Source organism: Procambarus clarkii, chromosome 56 (genome assembly GCF_040958095.1).
Source record: "Procambarus clarkii isolate CNS0578487 chromosome 56, FALCON_Pclarkii_2.0, whole genome shotgun sequence".
Lineage (NCBI taxonomy): Eukaryota > Metazoa > Arthropoda > Malacostraca > Decapoda > Cambaridae > Procambarus > Procambarus clarkii.
The window spans coordinates 28,485,655-28,510,661 of record NC_091205.1 but is presented as its reverse complement, the minus strand read 5'-3'; the positions used below and the strand labels follow the sequence as shown (position 1 = coordinate 28,510,661).

The 25,007-nt window shown below is 43.6% G+C and overlaps 1 protein-coding gene across 1 annotated transcript; it reads right to left on the bottom strand.

Moving 5' to 3' along the window:
* Positions 1 to 2,475: 2,475 nt before the first annotated feature.
* LOC138353229 (ice-structuring glycoprotein-like) lies at positions 2,476 to 24,078 on the bottom strand. Its single transcript, XM_069306113.1, has 4 exons — positions 24,017 to 24,078; positions 23,500 to 23,697; positions 6,685 to 6,737; positions 2,476 to 5,597 (listed from the first exon to the last, which is right to left on the bottom strand). The coding sequence occupies exons 1-4, from the start codon at positions 24,076 to 24,078 to the stop codon at positions 2,476 to 2,478; spliced, it is 3,435 nt and encodes a 1,144-aa protein (XP_069162214.1).
* Between the last annotated feature and the right edge of the window lie 929 nt (positions 24,079 to 25,007).

The window sequence follows — 25,007 nt, the reverse complement described above, 5'->3', positions numbered from 1 at the left end:
CCAGTAGGATCAGGAATTTGTACACCAGTTGATTGACGGTTGAGAGGTGGGACCAAAGAGCCAAAGCTCAACCCCCGCAAGCACAAATAGGCGAGTGCAAATAGGCGAGTACACACACTATGGAAGACACACACTATCACCAAGTATGGTGACTATCTCGTCAGGTAATGTGACAAATATATAGCAAATCGTGAATAGTATTTGAGCAATTCATGGGACTGAAGAGGCGGGGCCCAGGAGCTGATCCCACATATTAGCAAGCACAAACAGGGATGCTCCCACATTAACGTTGAGACTAAGAAACGTCCACTCTAAGATACTAGAGAGCGATAGTTTAGCAAGATCCTAGATATGACAAAAGAAAATCCTGCTTGATAAACGCATTAAGAGAGAGAGAGAGAGAGAGAGAGAGAGAGAGAGAGAGAGAGAGAGAGAGAGAGAGAGAGAGAGAGAGAGAGAGAGAGAGAGAGAGAGAGAAGGGTAGACACAGGCTGGTGAGTCTGGAAGAGTTTAAGGAGGGTGAGGTCACCCTCTCAATGAGGAGGTAGACAGCTAGAGTGAGACCTTAGCCACGAGGTACGAGAGTGAGGAGGAGAGGTAACTAGAGCAGCAGCAAAAGGTCACTACTCTGGACAATATTGTTTCCAGTACATGTCCACGTCCTGGCCGAGGAAATAGGCGCGTTCAGAACACGCCTATACGAAGGAAGGCCCCTATACAAAAGAATGAAAATAAATTTGGGATTTTTTTTCCAAAGCAGTAAGTTAAGGGTTCTCTGGTAGGTTAGGAGGGCAGGAAGTTCTCCTAAAGTTTCAAAACGTCATGAAAAACGTTAATTGAAAGTTTCCTCTCCTTACCTAACCAAGTAAGCCGGAAGACTCAACAGAAAACGGGACAGTACGTCACTTTCGTGAGCCGATTTCATTTCAAATTACGTCCATTTTTGGCCATAACTCACGAACCAGCGACGTAATTTTAAGAGGACGGGGTTGATCAGTACGGAGGTGGACTGATCATGGTTCCAGACCGTCCTACCTAAACACACAGTTATGAAAACAAACAGACGGGACAGGATGGGTACAGCAGAACAGAACGAGGAGAAGAGAGGTTCTTGCTCCAGAAGAGGAGGAACCTCTGGGAGTAGAGAGCCCGGGTCTAGAGGGTGAAGCACATGCGAGTATAACAATGTTAGTGACACGTGACCAACGTCGTGAAGCCTTCATGTCCTGTGTGAGGTCTGCCAGCGACCCTCACTCGAGTACGCGGCACCCTCATGGAACCCCTGTACACAAAAACGTAAACAAATCATATAATATGCAAACACGACTTGTTCCGCACGACCACAGCACGACCACAACACGACCACAACACGCCACCACAACACGACCACAACACGCCACCACAACACGCCACCACAGCACGACCACAACACGCCACCACAACACGCCACCACAGCACGACCACAACACGCCACCACAGCACGACCACAACACGCCACCACAACACGCCACCACAGCACGACCACAACACGCCACCACAACACGCCACCACAGCACGACCACAACACGCCACCACAACACGCCACCACAGCACGACCACAACACGCCACCACAGCACGACCACAACACGCCACCACAGCACGACCACAACACAACCACAACACGCCACCACAGCACGACCACAACACAACCACAACACGCCACCACAGCACGACCACAACACGCCACCACAACACGCCACCACAGCACGACCACAACACGCCACCACAACACGCCACCACAGCACGACCACAACACGCCACCACAACACGCCACCACAGCACGACCACAACACGCCACCACAACACGCCACCACAGCACGCCACCACAACACGCCACCACAGCACGACCACAACACGCCACCACAGCACGACCACAACACGCCACCACAGCACGACCACAACACGCCACCACAGCACGACCACAACACGCCACCACAGCACGACCACAACACGCCACCACAGCACGACCACAACACGCCACCAGAGCACAACCACAACACGCCACCACAGCACGATCACAACACAACCACACAAACACTACCACCAAACACAAACAGCACCACCACACCACACCACCATCACAACCACCCCAACATTCACCCCAACACACCCACACCACTCCCCCAACACACCCTCAACACTCCCCCAACACCCCCACACCACTCCCCCAACACACCCTCAACACCCCCCCACAACTATAAGACTAAGTGTACACTACACCTTGTGTACTCTCCTCACACACTTCAAGAACTGTCACAAGTTTGTTTAATTATTACAATTACCAATTGTTATTATAAGTAGCTGTATTCAAATTTCCATATTAATTACTTATATCTTGGTGTTAATAATATTTAAATATTCTCCTTAATTAAGTTCATTGGGAATAATACTTATTATTATTATTACTTATTTCTTACTAAATTTTTCGTTTATCGTTATAACTCGTTTCTCTCCCAATCCCAGAGATCGTTGAGCAACCCCAAGTTGAGAGCGGCGGCACGCGACGTGGCGGGAGGTGCAGGAGGTGCAGGAGTGGCAGGAGGTGCAGGAGTGGCAGGAGGTGCAGGAGGGGCAGCAGTGGCAGGAGTGGCTGGAGTGGCAGGAGGTGCAGGAGTGGCAGGAGGTGCAGGAGTGGCAGTAGTGGCAGTAGTGGCAGGAGGTGCAGGAGTGGCAGGAGGTGCAGGAGTGGCAGGAGGGGCAGCAGTGGCAGGAGTGGCTGGAGTGGCAGAAGGTGCAGGAGTGGCAGGAGTAGCAGGAGGGGCAGGAGGTGCAGGAGTGGCAGGAGGTGCAGGAGGGGCAGGAGGTGCAGGAGTGGCAGGAGGTGCAAGAGTGGCATGAGTGGCAGGAGTGGCAGGTGCAGGAGGGGCAGGAGATGGAGGAAGGGCAGGAGGTGCAGGAGTGGCAGGAGGTGCAGGTGCAGGAGTGGCAGGAGGTGCAGGAGTGGCAGGAGGTGCAGGAGTGGCAGGAGGGGCAGGAGGTGCAGGAGGTGCAGGAGTGGCAGGAGTGGCAGGAGTGGTAGGTGCAGGAGTGGTAGGAGGTGCAGGAGATGGAGGAGTGGCAGGAGGGGCAGGAAGTGCAGCAGTTGCAGGAGGTGCAGGAGGTGCAGTAGTGGCAGGAGTGGCAGGAGGTGCAGTAGTGGCAGGAGGTGCAGGAGGTGCAGTAGTGGCAGGAGGTGCAGGAGTGGCAGGAGTGGCAGGAGTGGCTGGAGGTGCAGTAGTGGCTGGAGGTGCAGTAGTGGCAGGAGGTGCAGTAGTGGCAGGAGTGGCAGGAGGTGCAGGAGTGGCAGGAGTGGCTGGAGGTGCAGTAGTGGCAGGAGTGGCAGGAGGTGCAGGAGTGGCAGGAGGTGCAGGAGATGGAGGAGTGGCAGGAGGTGCAGGAGTGGCAGGAGGGGCAGGAGTGGCAGGAGGTGCAGGAGATGGAGGAGTAGCAGGAGGTGCAGGAGGTGCAGGAGTGGCAGGAGGTGCAGGAGTGGCAGGAGGTGCAGGAGTGGCAGGAGGAGCAGGAGGTGCAGGAATGGCAGGAGTGGCAGGAGGTGCAGGAGTGGCAGGAGGTGCAGGAGTGGCAGGAGGTGCAGGAGTGGCAGGAGGAGCAGGAGTGGCAGGAGTGGCAGGACGTGCAGGAGTGGCAGGAGGTGCAGGAGTGGCAGGAGGTGCAGGAGTGGCAGGAGGTGCAGGAGTGGCAGGAGGTGCAGTAGTGGCAGGAGGTGCAGTAGTGGCAGGAGTGGCAGGAGGTGCAGGAGTGGCTGGAGGTGCAGTAGTGGCAGGAGTGGCAGGAGGTGCAGGAGTGGCAGGAGGTGCAGGAGTGGCAGGAGGTGCAGGAGTGGCAGGAGGTGCAGGAGGTGCAGGAGTGGCAGGAGGTGCAGTAGTGGCAGGAGGTGCAGGAGTGGCAGGAGGTGCAGGAGTGGCAGGAGTGGCTGGAGGTGCAGTAGTGGCAGGTGCAGTAGTGGCAGGAGGTGCAGGAGTGGCAGGAGTGGCTGGAGGTGCAGTAGTGGCAGGAGTGGCAGGAGGTGCAGGAGTGGCAGGAGGTGCAGGAGATGGAGGAGTGGCAGGAGGTGCAGGAGGTGCAGGAGTGGCAGGAGGGGCAGGAGGGGCAGGAGGTGCAGGAGATGGAGGAGTAGCAGGAGGTGCAGGAGGTGCAGGAGTGGCAGGAGGTGCAGGAGTGGCAGGAGGTGCAGGAGTGGCAGGAGGTGCAGGAGTGGCAGGAGGTGCAGGAGTGGCAGGAGTGGCAGGAGTGGCAGGAGTGGCAGGAGGTGCAGGAGTGGCAGGAGGTGCAGGAGTGGCAGGAGGTGCAGGAGTGGCAGGAGGTGCAGGAGTGGCAGGAGGTGCAGTAGTGGCAGGAGGTGCAGTAGTGGCAGGAGTGGCAGGAGGTGCAGGAGTGGCTGGAGGTGCAGTAGTGGCAGGAGTGGCAGGAGGTGCAGGAGTGGCAGGAGGTGCAGGTGCAGGAGATGGAGGAGTGGCAGGAGGTGCAGGAGTGGCAGGAGGTGCAGGAGGTGCAGGAGTGGCAGGAGGTGCAGGAGTGGCAGTAGTGGCAGGAGGTGCAGGAGTGGCTGGAGGTGCAGGAGTGGCAGGAGGTGCAGGAGTGGCAGGAGGTGCAGGAGTGGCAGGAGTGGCAGGAGGTGCAGGAGGGGCAGGAGGTGCAGGAGGGGCAGGAGTGGCAGGAGGTGCAGGAGTGGCAGGAGTGGCAGGTGCAGGAGTGGCAGGAGGTGCAGTAGTGGCAGGAGGTGCAGGAGTGGCAGGAGTGGCAGGTGCAGGAGTGGCAGGAGGTGCAGGAGTGGCAGGAGGTGCAGTAGTGGCAGGAGGTGCAGGAGTGGCAGGAGTGGCAGGAGGTGCAGGAGTGGCAGGAGGTGCAGGAGTGGCAGTAGTGTCAGGAGGTGCAGGAGTGGCAGGAGTGGCAGGAGGTGCAGGAGTGGCTGGAGGTGCAGTAGTGGCAGGAGTGGCAGGAGGTGCAGGAGTGGCAGGAGTGGCAGGAGGTGCAGTAGTGGCAGGAGTGGCAGGAGGTGCAGGAGTGGCAGGAGTGGCAGGAGGTGCAGGAGTGGCAGGAGTGGCAGGGGGTGCAGGAGTGGCAGGAGGTGCAGGAGGTGCAGGAGTGGCAGGAGTGGCAGGAGGTGCAGGAGTGGCAGGAGTGGCTGGAGGTGCAGGAGTGGCAGGAGTGGCTGGAGGTGCAGGAGTGGCAGAAGGTGCAGTAGTGGCAGGAGGTGCAGGAGTGGCAGGAGTGGCTGGAGGTGCAGTAGTGGCAGGAGTGGCAGGAGGTGCAGTAGTGGCAGGAGTGGCAGGAGGTGCAGGAGTGGCAAGAGTGGCAGGAGGTGCAGTAGTGGCAGGAGTGGCAGGAGGTGCAGTAGTGGCAGGAGTGGCAGGAGGTGCAGGAGTGGCAGGAGTGGCAGGAGTGGCAGGAGGTGCAGGAGTGGCAAGAGTGGCAGGAGGTGCAGGAGTGGCAGGAGTGGCTGGAGGTGCAGTAGTGGCAGGAGTGGCAGGAGTGGCAGGAGTGGCAGGAGGTGCAGTAGTGGCAGGAGTGGCAGGAGGTGCAGGAGTGGCAGGAGATGCAGGAGTGGCAGGAGGATCTGGACGGGGCAGGAGGGGGGGGGGGGACCAAGAGGACGGGAGGGTCGGAGAAAAGGTTAAGAACGAGATGAAGGGAGGGGGCTGAGGACCCCCATCACCACCAGGGTGTTGGAGGAGGGGGGTGAGGACCCCCGCCACCACCACCAGGGTGTTGGAGGAGGGGGCCGAGGACCTCCATCACCACCGGAGTGTTGGAGGAGGGGGTGAGGACCCCCGCCACCACCGGAGTGTTGGAGGAGGGGGGTGAGGACCCCCGCCACCACCGGAGTGTTGGAGGAGGGGGCTTAGGACCCCATCACCACCGGAGTGTTGGAGGAGGGGGTGAGGACCCCCGCCACCACCACCAGGGTGTTGGAGGAGGGGGTGAGGACCCCCATCACCACCGGAGTGTTGGAGGAGGGGGTGAGGACCCCCGCCACCACCGGAGTGTTGGAGGAGGGGGCTTAGGACCCCATCACCACCGGAGTGTTGGAGGAGGGGGTGAGGACCCCCGCCACCACCACCAGGGTGTTGGAGGAGGGGGTGAGGACCCCCATCACCACCGGAGTGTTGGAGGAGGGGGTGAGGACCCCCGCCACCACCGGAGTGTTGGAGGAGGGGGGTGAGGACCCCCGCCACCACCGAAGTGTTGGAGGAGGGGGGTGAGGATCCCCGCCACCACCAGGGTGTTGGAGGAGGGGGTGAGGACCCCCATCACCACCGGAGTGTTGGAGGAGGGGGTGAGGACCCCCGCCACCACCGGAGTGTTGGAGGAGGGGGGTGAGGACCCCCGCCACCACCACCAGGGTGTTGGAGGAGGGGGGTGAGGACCCCCGCCACCACCACCAGGGTGTTGGAGGAGGGGGTGAGGACCCCCGCCACCACCGAAGTGTTGGAGGAGGGGGGTGAGGACCCCCGCCACCACCGAAGTGTTGGAGGAGGGGGGTGAGGACCCCCGCCACCACCGGGGTGTTATATAGATATAATAAATATAACGAATGAATATAGATACAATATTTTTGTATTAATTGTCCATGTTTCATGATCACTTTTCCGGGAATAATGTATTGATGCGAGTTGTAATATAATTGCTGAAGTGAAACTAACGCATCCATATTTTTATGTAAACTGTATATTTGTGTACATTTTGTGTATACAATCTGAAAAATAGATCATGTACAAGTGTGAAAGTTTTAGTTCATGAGACAATTTGTGAATGCCTTGTGAAAATTATATTTGTGAAATCGTGTAATTTTAGTAAATGCGCATTTTGATTGTATAAGTGTATAAGCTATTTGCTATATTTGTGCAAATACCAAACTTGGTGTAAATGTTATACTCTGAGTGTACATGTAATATTTGTGTGTGCAACTAAAATATTTTGAATGTAAATGACATTTTGTCTATAAATGGCCTATTTTGTGTGAATGGCATATTCTGTGTGCAAATTTATTTATTTTTATTTATTTATATACAAGGTACATTGCGTTTATGATAATACATAACATAGTATTTAGTCTTATAAAACCACTAGTACGCTCAGCGTTTCGGGCAGGTCCTTAATCTAACAGATAAGTTTAAGTAGGTAAATTCTAGCAGAATGAATAAAATGTTAACAGATACATTGCAAGAAAAAAAAATGAGTTGAGAGAGAATAGTAAGTATACTAAAGCACATAGGTATATTAAATTATATATTTTGTGTGTAAATAATATACTTTGTGCATGTCATATTTACACAGAAAATATTGTATTTTCTGTGCAAATGGAATGTGTGTGTGGAAATGCTTTGTGCTTAAATGCTATCTTGAGTGTAAATGTGTATGTGTTTTATACTATGTGTTTTTGATTTTGTGTACTTTTAGTGTAAGCACAAATGTTGCATTCTGAGTGAATGATGCTAAATTAATATTTGAGACATATATATACAAGAGTTGTTACATTCTTGTACAGCCACTAGTACGCGTAGCATTTCAGCCAAGTCCTTAATCCTCTGGTGTCTGGAATACGACCCGCGCGAGGAATCGTTTTTACAACCAGGTCCCCATTTTACTGTTGAGTTAAACAGAGGCTACAATTAAGGATTTGCAGCCTCTGTTTAACTCAACAGTAAAATATATTTTAGTGCACCTTATCACAACCTTAGCTTTTTATTACTAATTAGTAATATATTTATTTTACTGGGACATATACATCCTGATTCATCCGTATGAATAATATGAAGGTGGGTATATATTCATGTAATTACAATATTCGATGTGCTTTAATATAATAAGGTATTTAATAATGTCTTGGACTTGCTTGAATACTATATTGACCTTGCTGATTGGTGTGCATCAATATGAATTAACAGTTCACAAACTTATGATTACTTGGGGTGAATGAGCTGTTGGGTTACTGAAATCTTGTTCTTAATTCATTTTATGGATTAATGGTATAAATTACATCTGATTAATGGGGCAATGGTGGCAAAATCAGGTTATTCTCTATTCACAGTCAGTCAGGTGCAGTCACAGTGAGAGGTTGTGTTAGCTGGAGCTCTGGAGTAACATTATTATTGCAATAATGGAAGGATTAGTGAAGGATTTGGTGAGTCTGGTTGGAGCTCTGAGAGCAGAGATGGATTCCCTGCGGGAGGAGGTATGACGGCTGAGACTTCGGGAGGAAACGAAGGAGGAGGCCAGTGTTGACGGGACCTCATTAAGAAGGACTGACGGGACCAGTATTAAGAAGTCCTCGTCTTGGCAAGTTGTGAAAGACAGGGGTCTTAAGAAGACCTTGGCAAAACCGACAACAAATAGCCTACACCTAAGGACTTTTAATGCATTTGACTTGTTAGAGGACGAGTGCTGTGGTGAACCTGTTGTTCAAAGAGGAGGCAAAGCAACGAGGAGCATTGAAGCGCAGGTCCCTCAAACTGCTCGAAAGGAAAAGGGAGAATCGAAGCGAATTTTGGTTGTGGGAGATTCCCAGGTGAGGTATTTAGACAGAACGTTTTGTGCCAGAGATAGGGGGAACAGATTAACGGGTTGCTATCCGGGAGCTGGAATTGGTGATATTGTTGGAAACATGAATGATATTATGACGGGAAATGGAAACAAACCCATTATTTGTATTAGTGCAGGGGGTAATGATGTTGGACGAGTTAGGAGTGAGGAACTAATACAGAGATTCAGGACAGCCATTGAATTAGTTAGGAGCAAGGGAGGAATCCCGATCATATGTGGCATTCTTCCAAGAAAGGGAGTAGGAAATGAATGGATATCGAGGGCACTTGGTGTCAATTGCCGGCTGGAAATATATTGCATATCAAATGCAATATCTTTCATAGACAACTGGGAACACTTCTATGGAAGAAATGAAATGTATGCTCGTGATGGGGTGCATCTTTCGAGAGCTGGGGTTGTTGCTGTTGCGAACTCGTTGGAAGAAGTGGTTAGAGGTGTTTGTTTGGGTTTAAACTGTTAGTAGATAGAGGTATGGGAATTGATTTGGAAGAAGGAGGTAATAAAAGTATGTGTTTGTGGGAGAAAGGAATTGGCAAAATGATCAGGGAAAGAAAAGGGCCTCAAAATAACAATTCACTTAGGGTATATTACACTAACAGTAGAAGTCTAAGAAATAAAATTAACGAATTAAATGCTCTTGTCTGCACAGAAAAAATAGATATTATTGCACTTACCGAAACGTGGATGAATGTAGAAAATAGAGAACTATTAGCTGAATATCAAATAAATGGATTTAAACTATTTCACACAGATAGATATATTAGACGAGGAGGGGGAGTAGCCATATATGTTAGGGACAATTTGAAATGTAGTCTCAAAGAGGGAATCAAAACCGAGCCACACACACAAACTATTTGGATAGAATTATACGAAAAAGCAAATAATATTATAATAGGAGTTATATATAGGCCACCAAATTTAGACAGAATTGAAGCAAAGCATCTATGGGATGAAATATCTAGGGCATCTAGATCTAACAGTATTTACGTCATGGGTGACTTTAATTTTAGTGGAATAAACTGGTTGAACAAAACAGGGAATAGTGAAGCAGAAGATTTTCTAGAATTAATTGACGATTGCTTTCTTACGCAACACATTAAGGAACCAACACGGGAAAATAATATTTTAAATTTAGTGTTAACTAACAGGGAAACAAATTAATGACATCGAAATAGGGAGAGAGCTAGGGAACAGTGATCACAAAGAAATCAGATTTAGCATAGAATGGAATAGACCTGTAGGAGAAAATTCTGTTAAAGTGCCAGATTCTCGAAAAGCTGATTTTAATAGCCTTAGAATTTTTTTGGGTCAAATTGATTGGAAAGTCTTGGGTATGGGGTGGGGGCCGGTCTTGGAGCGAGACATGAACCCAGCGATAGGTGACGTAAATGGGGATTTCGATGTGGATTCAATATATAACTTATTTAAGAATATTCTAAACAAAGCACAGGAACGTAGTATACCATACAAATTGAATAGATCGAATCCCAATGACCCAAAGTGGATAACAAAGAATTTGAAGAACCTTATAGGTAAAAAGAGAGCTTGGTACAAAAGGATTAAAAATGGGGAGGTCACTTTAGAACAGGAATTCGTACAACTGGTTAGAAATGTTAAAAAAGAGGTAAGGAAAGCAAAAAGAAACTATGAAGTTCGCATAGCAGGGAAGCAAAGACAAATCCTAAAGGTTTTTTTCAGTTATATCGTACGAAGACTAGGGAAAGGATAGGTCCATTAAAAACTGAGACAGGTCAAATAACAGATAGTGATGAAGAGATGAGTAGTATTTTTAATAAATATTTTGTATCTGTATTTACTAAAGAGGAACTTAACAATATGCCTTCAGCCGAACAAGTCTATGTGGGTGGGGACGAGGACAGGTTGACGAGTTTAACAGTTACCAGGGAGGATGTTCTTAAACAAATAGTAAAACTCAAACCAAACAAATCCCCAGGGCCGGATGAAGTGTTTGCCAGGGTGCTTAAAGAATGCAAAGAGGAGCTTTGTGACCCACTGTCAACCATATTTAATAAATCAATAGAGTCAGGCAGAGTGCCAGAGTTTTGGAAAGTTGCTAATGTGATACCAGTTTTTAAGAAAGGAGATAGATCACTTGCGTCTAACTATCGACCAATTAGCGTAACGTCTATTGTGGGAAAGTTACTCGAATCTATATTAGCAAATACAATTCGTCTTCATCTTGAAAAACATAAATTAATAATTGAGTCACAACATGGTTTTATAAATGGCCGTTCATGTTTAACAAATTTGTTATCTTTTTATTCTAGCATTGTTGAGGCAGTTGATAGTGGTAAGGATTGCGATGTTGTGTACCTTGACTTTAGCAAAGCTTTTGATACAGTGCCACATGAAAGACTGATTAAAAAGTTAGAGTCTCATGGTATTGGGGGTGCTATATTAAGCTGGATTAGGGCATGGCTATACCAAAGGAAACAGAGAGTTAGTATAAATGGAGTCAAGTCAGAGTGGGAAAATGTTGTAAGTGGGGTGCCTCAGGGCTCTGTTGTTTATAATATATATAAATGATTTAGATTCAGGTTTGAGTAGCAACATTTGCAAATTTGCTGATGATACGAAAATCGGTAGGGAAATTAATTCGGAGGAGGACTCACTATCACTTCAAGTTGATCTAGATAGGGTTTTGAAATGGTCGAAGGATTGGCAGATGCAGTTTAATGCTGATAAATGTAAAGTTCTGAGGTTAGGTAATGATGATAGGGTTACAAGATACGAGCTAGATGGTGTTGAGATTGCGAAGTCGAATTGCGAAAAGGATCTGGGAGTTATGATTAGTAAGAATTTAAAACAAAAGGATCAATGCATAAATGTTCGTAATAAGGCAAATCGGATACTTGGATTTATTAATCGCAGTGTTAGTAACAAGACACCTGGTGTGGTTCTCATGCTATATCTTGCTCTAGTTAGGCCCCATTTAGATTATGCAGTTCAGTTTTGGTCGCCATATTATAGAATGGATATAAATTCACTTCAACGTGTCCAGCGTAGGATGACTAAGTTAATTCCCCAAATTAGAAATCTTTCATAAGAACATAAGAACAAAGGTAACTGCAGAAGGCCTATTGGCCCATACGAGGCAGCTCCTATTCTATAACCACCCAATCCCACTCATATACTTGTCCAACCCGTGCTTGAAACAATCGAGGGACCCCACCTCCACAATGTTACGCGGCAATTGGTTCCACAAATCAACAACCCTGTTACTGAACCAGTATTTACCCAAGTCTTTCCTAAATCTAAACTTGTCCAATTTATATCCATTGTTTCGTGTTCTGTCCTGTGTTGATACTTTTAATACCCTATTAATATCCCCCCGGTTATGTCCATTCATCCACTTGTAAACCTCAATCATGTCACCCCTAACTCTTCGCCTTTCCAGTGAATGCAACTTAAGAACATAAGAACAAAGGTAACTGCAGAAGGCCTATTGGCCCATACGAGGCAGCTCCTATTCTATAACCACCCAATCCCACTCATATACTTGTCCAACCCGTGCTTGAAACAATCGAGGGACCCCACCTCCACAATGTTACGCGGCAATTGGTTCCACAAATCAACAACCCTGTTACTGAACCAGTATTTACCCAAGTCTTTCCTAAATCTAAACTTATCCAATTTATATCCATTGTTTCGTGTTCTGTCCTGTGTTGATACTTTTAATACCCTATTAATATCCCCCCGGTTATGTCCATTCATCCACTTGTAAACCTCTATCATGTCACCCCTAACTCTTCGCCTTTCCAGTGAATGCAACTTAAGCTTTGTTAATCTTTCTTCATATGAAAGATTTCTAATTTGGGGAATTAACTTAGTCATCCTACGCTGGACACGTTCAAGTGAATTTATATCCATTCTATAATATGGCGACCAAAACTGAACTGCATAATCTAAATGGGGCCTAACTAGAGCAAGATATAGCTTGAGAACCACACCAGGTGTCTTGTTACTAACGCTGCGATTAATAAATCCAAGTGTCCGATTTGCCTTATTACGAACATTTATGCATTGATCCTTTTGTTTTAAATTCTTACTAATCATAACTCCCAGATCCCTTTCGCAATCCGACTTCGCAATCACAACACCATCTAGCTCGTATCTTGTAACTCTATCATCATTACCTAACCTCAGAACTTTACATTTATCAGCATTAAACTGCATCTGCCAATCCTTTGACCATTTCAAAACCCTATCTAGATCAACTTGAAGTGATAGTGAGTCATAAGAACATAAGAACATAAGAACAAAGGTAACTGCAGAAGGCCTATTGGCCCATACGAGGCAGCTCCTATTCTATAACCACCCAATCCCACTCATATACTTGTCCAACCCGTGCTTGAAACAATCGAGGGACCCCACCTCCACAATGTTACGCGGCAATTGGTTCCACAAATCAACAACCCTGTTACTGAACCAGTATTTACCCAAGTCTTTCCTAAATCTAAACTTATCCAATTTATATCCATTGTTTCGTGTTCTGTCCTGTGTTGATACTTTTAATACCCTATTAATATCCCCCCGGTTATGTCCATTCATCCACTTGTAAACCTCTATCATGTCACCCCTAACTCTTCGCCTTTCCAGTGAATGCAACTTAAGCTTTGTTAATCTTTCTTCATATGAAAGATTTCTAATTTGGGGAATTAACTTAGTCATCCTACGCTGGACACGTTCAAGTGAATTTATATCCATTCTATAATATGGCGACCAAAACTGAACTGCATAATCTAAATGGGGCCTAACTAGAGCAAGATATAGCTTGAGAACCACACCAGGTGTCTTGTTACTAACGCTGCGATTAATAAATCCAAGTGTCCGATTTGCCTTATTACGAACATTTATGCATTGATCCTTTTGTTTTAAATTCTTACTAATCATAACTCCCAGATCCCTTTCGCAATCCGACTTCGCAATCACAACACCATCTAGCTCGTATCTTGTAACTCTATCATCATTACCTAACCTCAGAACTTTACATTTATCAGCATTAAACTGCATCTGCCAATCCTTTGACCATTTCAAAACCCTATCTAGATCAACTTGAAGTGATAGTGAGTCCTCCTCCGAATTAATTTCCCTACCGATTTTCGTATCATCGGCAAATTTGCAAATGTTGCTACTCAAACCTGAATCTAAATCATTTATATATATTATAAACAACAGAGGTCCCAGGACAGAGCCTTGAGGCACTCCACTTACAACATTTTCCCACTCTGACTTGATTCCATTTATACTAACTCTCTGTTTCCTTTGGTATAGCCATGCCCTAATCCAGCTTAATATAGCACCCCCAATACCATGAGACTCTATTTTTTTAATCAGTCTTTCATGTGGCACTGTATCAAAAGCTTTGCTAAAGTCAAGGTATACAACATCGCAATCCTTACCACTATCAACTGCCTCAACAATGCTAGAATAAAAAGATAACAAATTTGTTAAACATGAACGGCCATTTATAAAACCATGTTGCGACTCAATTATTAATTTATGTTTTTCAAGATGAAGACGAATTTTATTTGCTATTATAGATTCGAGTAACTTTCCCACAATAGACGTTAGGCTAATTGGTCGATAGTTAGACGCAAGTGATCTATCTCCTTTCTTAAAAACTGGTATCACATTAGCAACTTTCCAAAACTCTGGCACTCTGCCTGACTCTATTGATTTATTAAATATGGTTGACAGTGGGTCACAAAGCTCCTCTTTGCATTCTTTAAGCACCCTAGCAAACACTTCATCCGGCCCTGGGGATTTGTTTGGTTTGAGTTTTACTATTTGTTTAAGAACATCCTCCCTGGTAACTGCTAAACTCGTCAACCTGTCCTCGTCCCCACCCACATAGACTTGTTCGGCTGAAGGCATATTGTTAAGTTCCTCTTTAGTAAATACAGATACAAAATATTTATTAAAAATACTACTCATCTCTTCATCACTATCTGTTATTTGACCTGTCTCAGTTTTTAATGGACCTATCCTTTCCCTAGTCTTAGTACGATATAACTGAAAAAACCCTTTAGGATTTGTCTTTGCTTGCCCTGCTATGCGAACTTCATAGTTTCTTTTTGCTTTCCTTATTTCTTTTTTAACATTTCTAACCAGTTGTACGAATTCCTGTTCTAAAGTGACCTCCCCATTTTTAATCCTTTTGTACCAAGCTCTCTTTTTACCTATAAGGTTCTTCAAATTCTTTGTTATCCACTTTGGGTCATTAGTATACGATCTATTCAATTTGTATGGTATACTACGTTCCTGTGCTTTGTTTAGAATATTCTTAAATAAGTTATATATTGAATCCACATCGAAATCCCCATTTAAGTCACCTATCGCTGGGTTCATGTCTCGCTCCAAGACCGGCCCACACCCCATACCCAAGCCATTCCAATCAATTTGACCCAAAAAATTTCTTAGGCTATTAAAATCAGCTTTTCGAAAATCTGGCACTTTAACAGAATTTTCTCCTACTGGTCTATTCCATTCTATGCTAAATCTGATTTCTTTGTGATCACTGCTCCCTAGCTCACTCCCTATTTCGATGTCATTAATTTGCGTTTCCCTGTTAGTTAATACTAAATCTAAAATATTATTTTCCCGTGTTGGTTCCTTAATGTGTTGCGTAAGAAAGCAATCGTCAATTAATTCTAGAAAATCTTCTGCTTCACTATTCCCTGTTTTGTTCAACCAGTTTATTCCGCTAAAATTAAAGTCACCCATGACATAAATACTGTTAGATCTAGATGCTCTAGATATTTCATCCCATAGATGCTTTGCTTCCATTCTGTCTAAATTTGGTGGCCTATATATTACTCCTATTATAATATTATTAGCTTTTTCGTTTAATTCAATCCAAATAGTTTCTGTGTGTGGCTCTGTTTTGATTCCCTCTTTGAGACTACATTTCAAATTGTCCCTAACATATATGGCTACTCCACCTCCTCGTCTAATATATCTATCTGTGTGAAATAGTTTAAATCCATATATTTGATATTCAGCTAATAGTTCTCTATTTTCTACATTCATCCACGTTTCGGTAAGTGCAATAATATCTATTTTTTCTGTGCAGACAAGAGCATTTAATTCGTTAATTTTATTTCTTAGACTTCTACTGTTAGTGTAATATACCCTAAGTGAATTGTTATTTTGCGGACCTTCTCTTTCCCTGATCGTTTTGCCAATTCCTTTCTCCCACAAACACATACTTTTATTACCTCCTTCCTCCAAATCAATTCCCATACCTCTATCTACTAACAGTTTAAACCCAAACAAATACCTCTAACCACTTCTTCTAGCGAGTTCGCAACAGCAACAACCCCAGCTCTCGATAGATGCACCCCATCACGAGCATACATTTCATTTCTTCCATAGAAGTGTTCCCAGTTGTCTATGAAAGATATTGCATTTGATTTGCAATATCTTTCCAGCCGGCAATTGACACCAAGTGCCCTCGATATCCATTCATTTCCCACTCCCTTTCTTGGAAGAATGCCACATATGATCGGGACTCCTCCCTTGCTCCTAACCAACTCTATGGCTGTTTTATACCTCTGAATCAGTTCCTCACTCCTGACTCGACCAACATCATTTCCTCCCACGCTAATGCAAATAATGGGATTGTTCCCATTACCAGCCATAATATCATTCATGTTGTTTATAATATCACCAATGCCAGCTCCGGGATAGCAAACCCTTAACCTGTTCCCCCTATCTCTAGCACAAAACGTTCTATCCAAATACCTTATCTGGGAATCTCCCACAACTAATGTTTGCTTAGGTACTTCCTTTACTTTCTGAGGGGCCTGCGCTTCCTTTCTCTTCGTTGCTTTCCCTTTTGCGCGATCCACAGTCTCTCCACAGCACTCGTCCTCCAAAACGTCAAATGAATTTGAAGTTGCTATGGCGTTTGAAGGCGGCTTTATCAAAGTCTTCTTAAGGCCCCTGTCTTTCGCAACTCTCCAGGACGAGGTCCCTTTACTGCTGGTAAAGTCCTCCGAATTAATTTCCCTACCGATTTTCGTATCATCGGCAAATTTGCAAATGTTGCTACTCAAACCTGAATCTAAATCATTTATATATATTATAAACAACAGAGGTCCCAGGACAGAGCCTTGAGGCACTCCACTTACAACATTTTCCCACTCTGACTTGATTCCATTTATACTAACTCTCTGTTTCCTTTGGTATAGCCATGCCCTAATCCAGCTTAATATAGCACCCCCAATACCATGAGACTCTATTTTTTTAATCAGTCTTTCATGTGGCACTGTATCAAAAGCTTTGCTAAAGTCAAGGTATACAACATCGCAATCCTTACCACTATCAACTGCCTCAACAATGCTAGAATAAAAAGATAACAAATTTGTTAAACATGAACGGCCATTTATAAAACCATGTTGCGACTCAATTATTAATTTATGTTTTTCAAGATTAACATATGAAGAAAGATTAACAAAGCTTAAGTTGCATTCACTGGAAAGGCGAAGAGTTAGGGGTGACATGATAGAGGTTTACAAGTGGGTGAATGGACATAACAAAGGGGATATTAATAGGGTATTAAAAGTATCAACACAAGACAGAACACGAAACAATGGTTATAAATTGGATAAGTTTAGATTTAGGAAAGACTTGGGTAAATACTGGTTCAGTAACAGGGTTGTTGATTTGTGGAACCAATTGCCGCGTAACATTGTGGAGGTGGGGTCCCTCGATTGTTTCAAGCATGGGTTGGACATGTATATGAGTGGGATTGGGTGGTTATAAATAGGAGCTGCCTCGTATGGGCCAACAGGCCTTCTACGGTTGCCTTTCTTCTTACAGTCGGTCAGGTGAAGTCACAGTGAGAGGTTGTGTTAACCGGAGCTCCTGAGTGTTGTTATATTATCATTGCAATATGGAAGTTGTAGTGAAGGACCTGGTGACTCTAGTGGGAGCCCTGAGGACAGAGTTGGACTCTCTGCGGGAGGAGGTGCGTCAGCTTAAAAAACAACGAGAAGTAACGAAGGAGGAGACCAGCAGTAAAGGGACCTCGTCTTGGAGAGTTGCGAAAGACAGGGGCCTTAAGAAGACTTTGATAAAGCCGCCTTCAAACGCCATAGCAACTTCAAATTCATTTGACGTTTTGGAGGACGAGTGCTGTGGAGAGACTGTGGATCGCGCAAAAGGGAAAGCAACGAAGAGAGAGGAAGCGCAGGCCCCTCAGAAAGAAAAGGAAGTACCTAAGCAAACATTAGTTGTGGGAGATTCCCAGATAAGGTATTTGGATAGAACGTTTTGTGCTAGAGATAGGGGGAACAGGTTAAGGGTTTGCTATCCCGGAGCTGGCATTGGTGATATTATAAACAACATGAATGATATTATGGCTGGTAATGGGAACAATCCCATTATTTGCATTAGCGTGGGAGGAAATGATGTTGGTCGAGTCAGGAGTGAGGAACTGATTCAGAGGTATAAAACAGCCATAGAGTTAGTTAGGAGCAAGGGAGGAATCCCGATCATATGTGGCATTCTTCCAAGAAAGGGAGTGGGAAATGAATGGATATCGAGGGCACTTGGTGTCAATTGCCGGCTGGAAAGATATTGCAAATCAAATGCAATATCTTTCATAGACAACTGGGAACACTTCTATGGAAGAAATGAAATGTATGCTCGTGATGGGGTGCATCTATCGAGAGCTGGGGTTGTTGCTGTTGCGAACTCGCTAGAAGAAGTGGTTAGAGGTGTTTGTTTGGGTTTAAACTGTTAGTAGATAGAGGTATGGGAATTGATTTGGAGGAAGGAGGTAATAAAAGTATGTGTTTGTGGGAGAAAGGAATTGGCAAAACGATCAGGGAAAGAGAAGGTCCGCAAAATAACAATTCACTTAGGGTATATTACACTAACAGTAGAAGTCTAAGAAATAAAATTAACGAATTAAATGCTCTTGTCTGCACAGAAAAAATAGATATTATTGCACTTACCGAAACGTGGATGAATGTAGAAAATAGAGAACTATTAGCTGAATATCAAATATATGGATTTAAACTATTTCACACAGATAGATATATTAGACGAGGAGGTGGAGTAGCCATATATGTTAGGGACAATTTGAAATGTAGTCTCAAAGAGGGAATCAAAACAGAGCCACACACAGAAACTATTTGGATTGAATTAAACGAAAAAGCTAATAATATTATAATAGGAGTAATATATAGGCCACCAAATTTAGACAGAATGGAAGCAAAGCATCTATGGGATGAAATATCTAGAGCATCTAGATCTAACAGTATTTATGTCATGGGTGACTTTAATTTTAGCGGAATAAACTGGTTGAACAAAACAGGGAATAGTGAAGCAGAAGATTTTCTAGAATTAATTGACGATTGCTTTCTTACGCAACACATTAAGGAACCAACACGGGAAAATAATATTTTAGATTTAGTGTTAACTAACAGGGAAACGCAAATTAATGACATCGAAATAGGGAGTGAGCTAGGGAGCAGTGATCACAAAGAAATCAGATTTAGCATAGAATGGAATAGACCAGTAGGAGAAAATTCTGTTAAAGTGCCAGATTTTCGAAAAGCTGATTTTAATAGCCTAAGAAATTTTTTGGGTCAAATTGATTGGAAAGGCTTGGGTATGGGGTGTGGGCCGGTCTTGGAGCGAGACATGAACCCAGCGATAGGTGACTTGAATGGGGATTTCGATGTGGATTCAATATATAACTTATTTAAGAATATTCTAAACAAAGCACAGGAACGTAGTATACCATACAAATTGAATAGATCGTATACTAATGACCCAAAGTGGATAACAAAGAATTTGAAGAACCTTATAGGTAAAAAGAGAGCTTGGTACAAAAGGATTAAAAATGGGGAGGTCACTTTAGAACAAGAATTCGTACAACTGGTTAGAAATGTTAAAAAAGAGATAAGGAAAGCAAAAAGAAACTATGAAGTTCGCATAGCAGGGCAAGCAAAGACAAATCCTAAAGGGTTTTTTCAGTTATATCGTACTAAGACTAGGGAAAGGATAGGTCCATTAAAAACTGAGACAGGTCAAATAACAGATAGTGATGAAGAGATGAGTAGTATTTTTAATAAATATTTTGTATCTGTATTTACTAAAGAGGAACTTAACAATATGCCTTCAGCCGAACAAGTCTATGTGGGTGGGGACGAGGACAGGTTGACGAGTTTAGCAGTTACCAGGGAGGATGTTCTTAAACAAATAGTAAAACTCAAACCAAACAAATCCCCAGGGCCGGATGAAGTGTTTGCTAGGGTGCTTAAAGAATGCAAAGAGGAGCTTTGTGACCCACTGTCAACCATATTTAATAAATCAATAGAGTCAGGCAGAGTGCCAGAGTTTTGGAAAGTTGCTAATGTGATACCAGTTTTTAAGAAAGGAGATAGATCACTTGCGTCTAACTATCGACCAATTAGCCTAACGTCTATTGTGGGAAAGTTACTCGAATCTATAATAGCAAATAAAATTCGTCTTCATCTTGAAAAACATAAATTAATAATTGAGTCGCAACATGGTTTTATAAATGGCCGTTCATGTTTAACAAATTTGTTATCTTTTTATTCTAGCATTGTTGAGGCAGTTGATAGTGGTAAGGATTGCGATGTTGTATACCTTGACTTTAGCAAAGCTTTTGATACAGTGCCACATGAAAGACTGATTAAAAAAATAGAGTCTCATGGTATTGGGGGTGCTATATTAAGCTGGATTAGGGCATGGCTATACCAAAGGAAACAGAGAGTTAGTATAAATGGAATCAAGTCAGAGTGGGAAAATGTTGTAAGTGGAGTGCCTCAAGGCTCTGTCCTGGGACCTCTGTTGTTCATAATATATATAAATGATTTAGATTCAGGTTTGAGTAGCAACATTTGCAAATTTGCCGATGATACGAAAATCGGTAGGGAAATTAATTCGGAGGAGGACTCACTATCACTTCAAGTTGATCTAGATAGGGTTTTGAAATGGTCAAAGGATTGGCAGATGCAGTTTAATGCTGATAAATGTAAAGTTCTGAGGTTAGGTAATGATGATAGAGTTACAAGATACGAGCTAGATGGTGTTGTGATTGCGAAGTCGGATTGCGAAAGGGATCTGGGAGTTATGATTAGTAAGAATTTAAAACAAAAGGATCAATGCATAAATGTTCGTAATAAGGCAAATCGGACACTTGGATTTATTAATCGCAGCGTTAGTAACAAGACACCTGGTGTGGTTCTCAAGCTATATCTTGCTCTAGTTAGGCCCCATTTAGATTATGCAGTTCAGTTTTGGTCGCCATATTATAGAATGGATATAAATTCACTTGAACGTGTCCAGCGTAGGATGACTAAGTTAATTCCCCAAATTAGAAATCTTTCATATGAAGAAAGATTAACAAAGCTTAAGTTGCATTCACTGGAAAGGCGAAGAGTTAGGGGTGACATGATAGAGGTTTACAAGTGGATGAATGGACATAACCGGGGGGATATTAATAGGGTATTAAAAGTATCAACACAGGACAGAACACGAAACAATGGATATAAATTGGATAAGTTTAGATTTAGGAAAGACTTGGGTAAATACTGGTTCAGTAACAGGGTTGTTGATTTGTGGAACCAATTGCCGCGTAACATTGTGGAGGTGGGGTCCCTCGATTGTTTCAAGCACGGGTTGGACAAGTATATGAGTGGGATTGGGTGGTTATAGAATGGGAGCTGCCTCGTGTGGGCCGGTGGGCCTTCTGCAGTTGCCTTTTTTCTTATGTTCTTATGTTCTTATGTTCTTATTCCCATTGTTTCGTGTTTTGTCTTGTGTTGATACTTTTAATACCATATTAATATCCCCTTTGTTATGTCCATTCACCCTTTATGTCCATTCACCCAAAGCATCCCATAGATGCTTTGCTTCCATTCTGTCTAAATTTGGTGGCCTACATATAATTCCTATTATAATATTATTAGCTTTAACGTTTAATTCTATCCAAATAGTTTCTGTGTGTGGCTCAGTTTTGATTCCCTCTTTGAGACTACATTTCAAATTGTCCCTAACATATATGGCTACTCCACCTCCTCGTCTAATATATCTATCTGTGTGAAATAGTTTAAATCCATTTATTTGATATTCAGCTAATAGTTCTCTATTTTCTACATTCATCCACGTTTCGGTAAGAGCAATAATATCTATTTTTTTCTGTGCAGACAAGAGCATTTAATTCGTTAATTTTATTTCTTAGACTTCTACTGTGTGGGAACCGACCTGTGAGATTTATATTTAATTTATATGAATTTATATTTACGTTAATTTATATACTTCGATAGCAATTTGTATAATGATAAGTGGACTGTATTTCTGCAATAATCTCATTATCTCACAAATCGATCCTCTACACATTAGGGGGGGTTTATATTATTTATATATATGCAGCCAATCAAACTACAGTATTAGACTACATACATTGAAGATGTTCCTTATCTTATTTGTACAGCAGGTATAACCAGGATGTAGACACCACATTTTCCCTCTTTGAGGTAGCTTCCATCACCCTGGTAACTGATGTACAAAGCATGCTTCCTCGTCTTGACCTGTCAAAAGGGCGCTAGCTGTAAAGCCAGATACCTATATATGACAAGCTATATCAGAGAAAACACTGTACATGGAACCTTAAAGACCTGGCTTAATTACCTTTAGTTTGAGGCTACCACGTGCTCTAACCGGTTCACCCTATATAATGACATTAATGGCCACAAATGAAAGATACATGGGTTTCGGAAAGAACACTTAACTTGAATTTGTTGACAGCGTGTTGAAGATGGTACACCTTTGGTTTCCATAACACTACGTCCAAGTAAAATTAACAGGAGCCGTATTTGCTCCTGTGAGCCTCTGGTCTAGTATAACAATGGCTGCCCTCCTTCCCCACTGACGCCTGGCCTACATTGTCCAGATGTCAGAAAGTGATAGAAGGGTCATATTTACTCTACTTTAATATTGATAATTAAGTTAATTTATATGAGATGTTTTATGATGGTAAAGTCCAAAGACTAATGTATTTAAGAATAATTCCCAGCAGAATAGCTGGTGAATTTATAATGGTATGTGGTGATGATATCCCGTTTTCTTTAGACGGTAATTCCACTACAAGTTACGTTTTCTATGGGTTAACTTGTTTAAACACAGCTATTATCTGTCTGTATGATATATTAAATGGTGTCGGATTTTCCGACATACTGTTAGTGTAATATACCCTAAGTGAATTGTTATTTTGAGGCCCTTCTCTTTCCCTGTTCATTTTGCCAATTCCTTTCTCCCACAAACACATACTTTTATTACCTCCTTCCTCCAAATCAATTCCCATACCTCTATCTATTAACAATTTAAACCCAAACACCTCTAACCACTTCTTCCAACGAGTTCGCAACAGCAACAACCCCAGCCCTCGATAGATGCACCCCATCACGAGCATACATTTCATTTCTTCCATAGAAGTGTTCCCAGTTGTCTATGAAAGATATTGCATTTGATTTGCAATATCTTTCCAGCCGGCAATTGACACCAAGTGCCCTTGACATCCATTCATTTCCCACTCCCTTTCTTGGAAGAATGCCACATATGATCGGGATTCCTCCCTTACTCCTAACTAATTCAATGGCTGTCCTGAATCTCTGTATTAGTTCCTCACTCCTAACTCGCCCAACATCATTACCCCCTGCACTAATACAAATAATGGGTTTGTTCCCATTTCCCACAGGTACTAATTCGCTGAGCTGTCAGATGTACGATAACTGCCTTTGTAATATAGTGAACCATTTATTTGCAGTGTTACATAAATGTCGTCACTGTGTAGGACTTACTCAGATTTGAAAATAGTGTAGGAATTGCTGTAAATGTTCTGATATCTATACATATCCCTTTTATCCCATGATATAGCTATCTCGATATAGATATCCCTTATATCCCATGATATAGCTATCTCGATATAGATATCCCTTATATCCGATGATATAGCTATCCCGATAGAGATATCTCTTATATCCCCCATAGATAATCCAGTACTGCAATTACAGATATTGTCATCTGAAATATCATGTTTTTCGTTAAAACTAGAATGCAAACAAATATTATGATTAAAAATTGTAAAAATGTATGAATTTATGTTCTTAAACCCTTGGTGAGGTTAGGCTGGGTGATAAAGTTAACTTATAAAATGTATATTCTTAAACTTGTGATTAGGTTAGGTTAGGGATGGCGGGTCTGCCCAGTTTTTTAATATTATTATTATGATAATCATTAAACATTAAATGTATTACAAAAATAAGTAGGATGCCAAGGCAGCATTACATAGCTTGTGACGTCACCGACCGCTGAAAAGTTAGGCTGACGTGAGCCTGTCAACACGAGTTATTGAGGCAAAATTAATACCTCACTAACTGCTCTATGACGGCATGCACTGCTAAAGCAACGGATCTTATCACTGTAGACATAATTGCTTTTTGTTTGATTATTATAGGTTAGGATTGCTCAGTAGGGTCGATGAATTGAATAAAAAAACAATATTAGCAATGCTACAGTAAGTGATGATATGAGTGGGCACAAGGCTTTATTGCATAGCCTCTGATGACACCGAGAAAAGTTGAGCTGCTAAGAGATTTTACCTAATGTGTCAATAAGATTTTAGAACCTTCACTGGAACCACTTGTGACGTCACGGGCGGCTTAAGCATCTACCCATTGGTGGAGAAGACCTCATTGGGGATGATGACGTCACTATTATTAAGGTTATGAGAACATAAGAACGAAGGTAACTGCAGAAGACCTATTTTACACATAGGAGGCAGTACAAAACTCAGGCAAATCATAACATAGAACGAAAAGGCAACGTAAAGGATCTGGGTGTACTCACGTCGGAAGACCTTACCTTTAAAGAACACAATAAAGTAGCCGTCACAACTGCAAGAAAAATGACAGGTTGGATAACAAGAACTTTTCACACTAGAGATGCTATACCGATGATGATACTTTTTAAAACGCTTGTGCTTCTAGAGTGGAGTACTGCTGCACAATGACAGCCCCTTTCAAAGCTGGAGAAATTGCTGACCTGGAGAGCGTGCAGAGATCCTTTACTGCTAGAATCCACTCAGTAAAACATCTAAACTATTGGGACTGACTAAAGAGCCTAAATCTGTATTCCCTTGAGCGCAGGCGGGAGAAATACATAATAATCTATACGTGGAAAATAATTAAGGGGCTGGTCCCAAACCTGCACACAGAAATAACATCACATGACACCAGAAGACATGGCAGGATGTGCAGAATACCCCAGTTGAAAAGCAGAGGTGCAACAGGTACTCAGAGAGAACTCTATCAACATCAGAGGCCCGAGACTGTTCAACACGCTTCCGCTATACATAAGG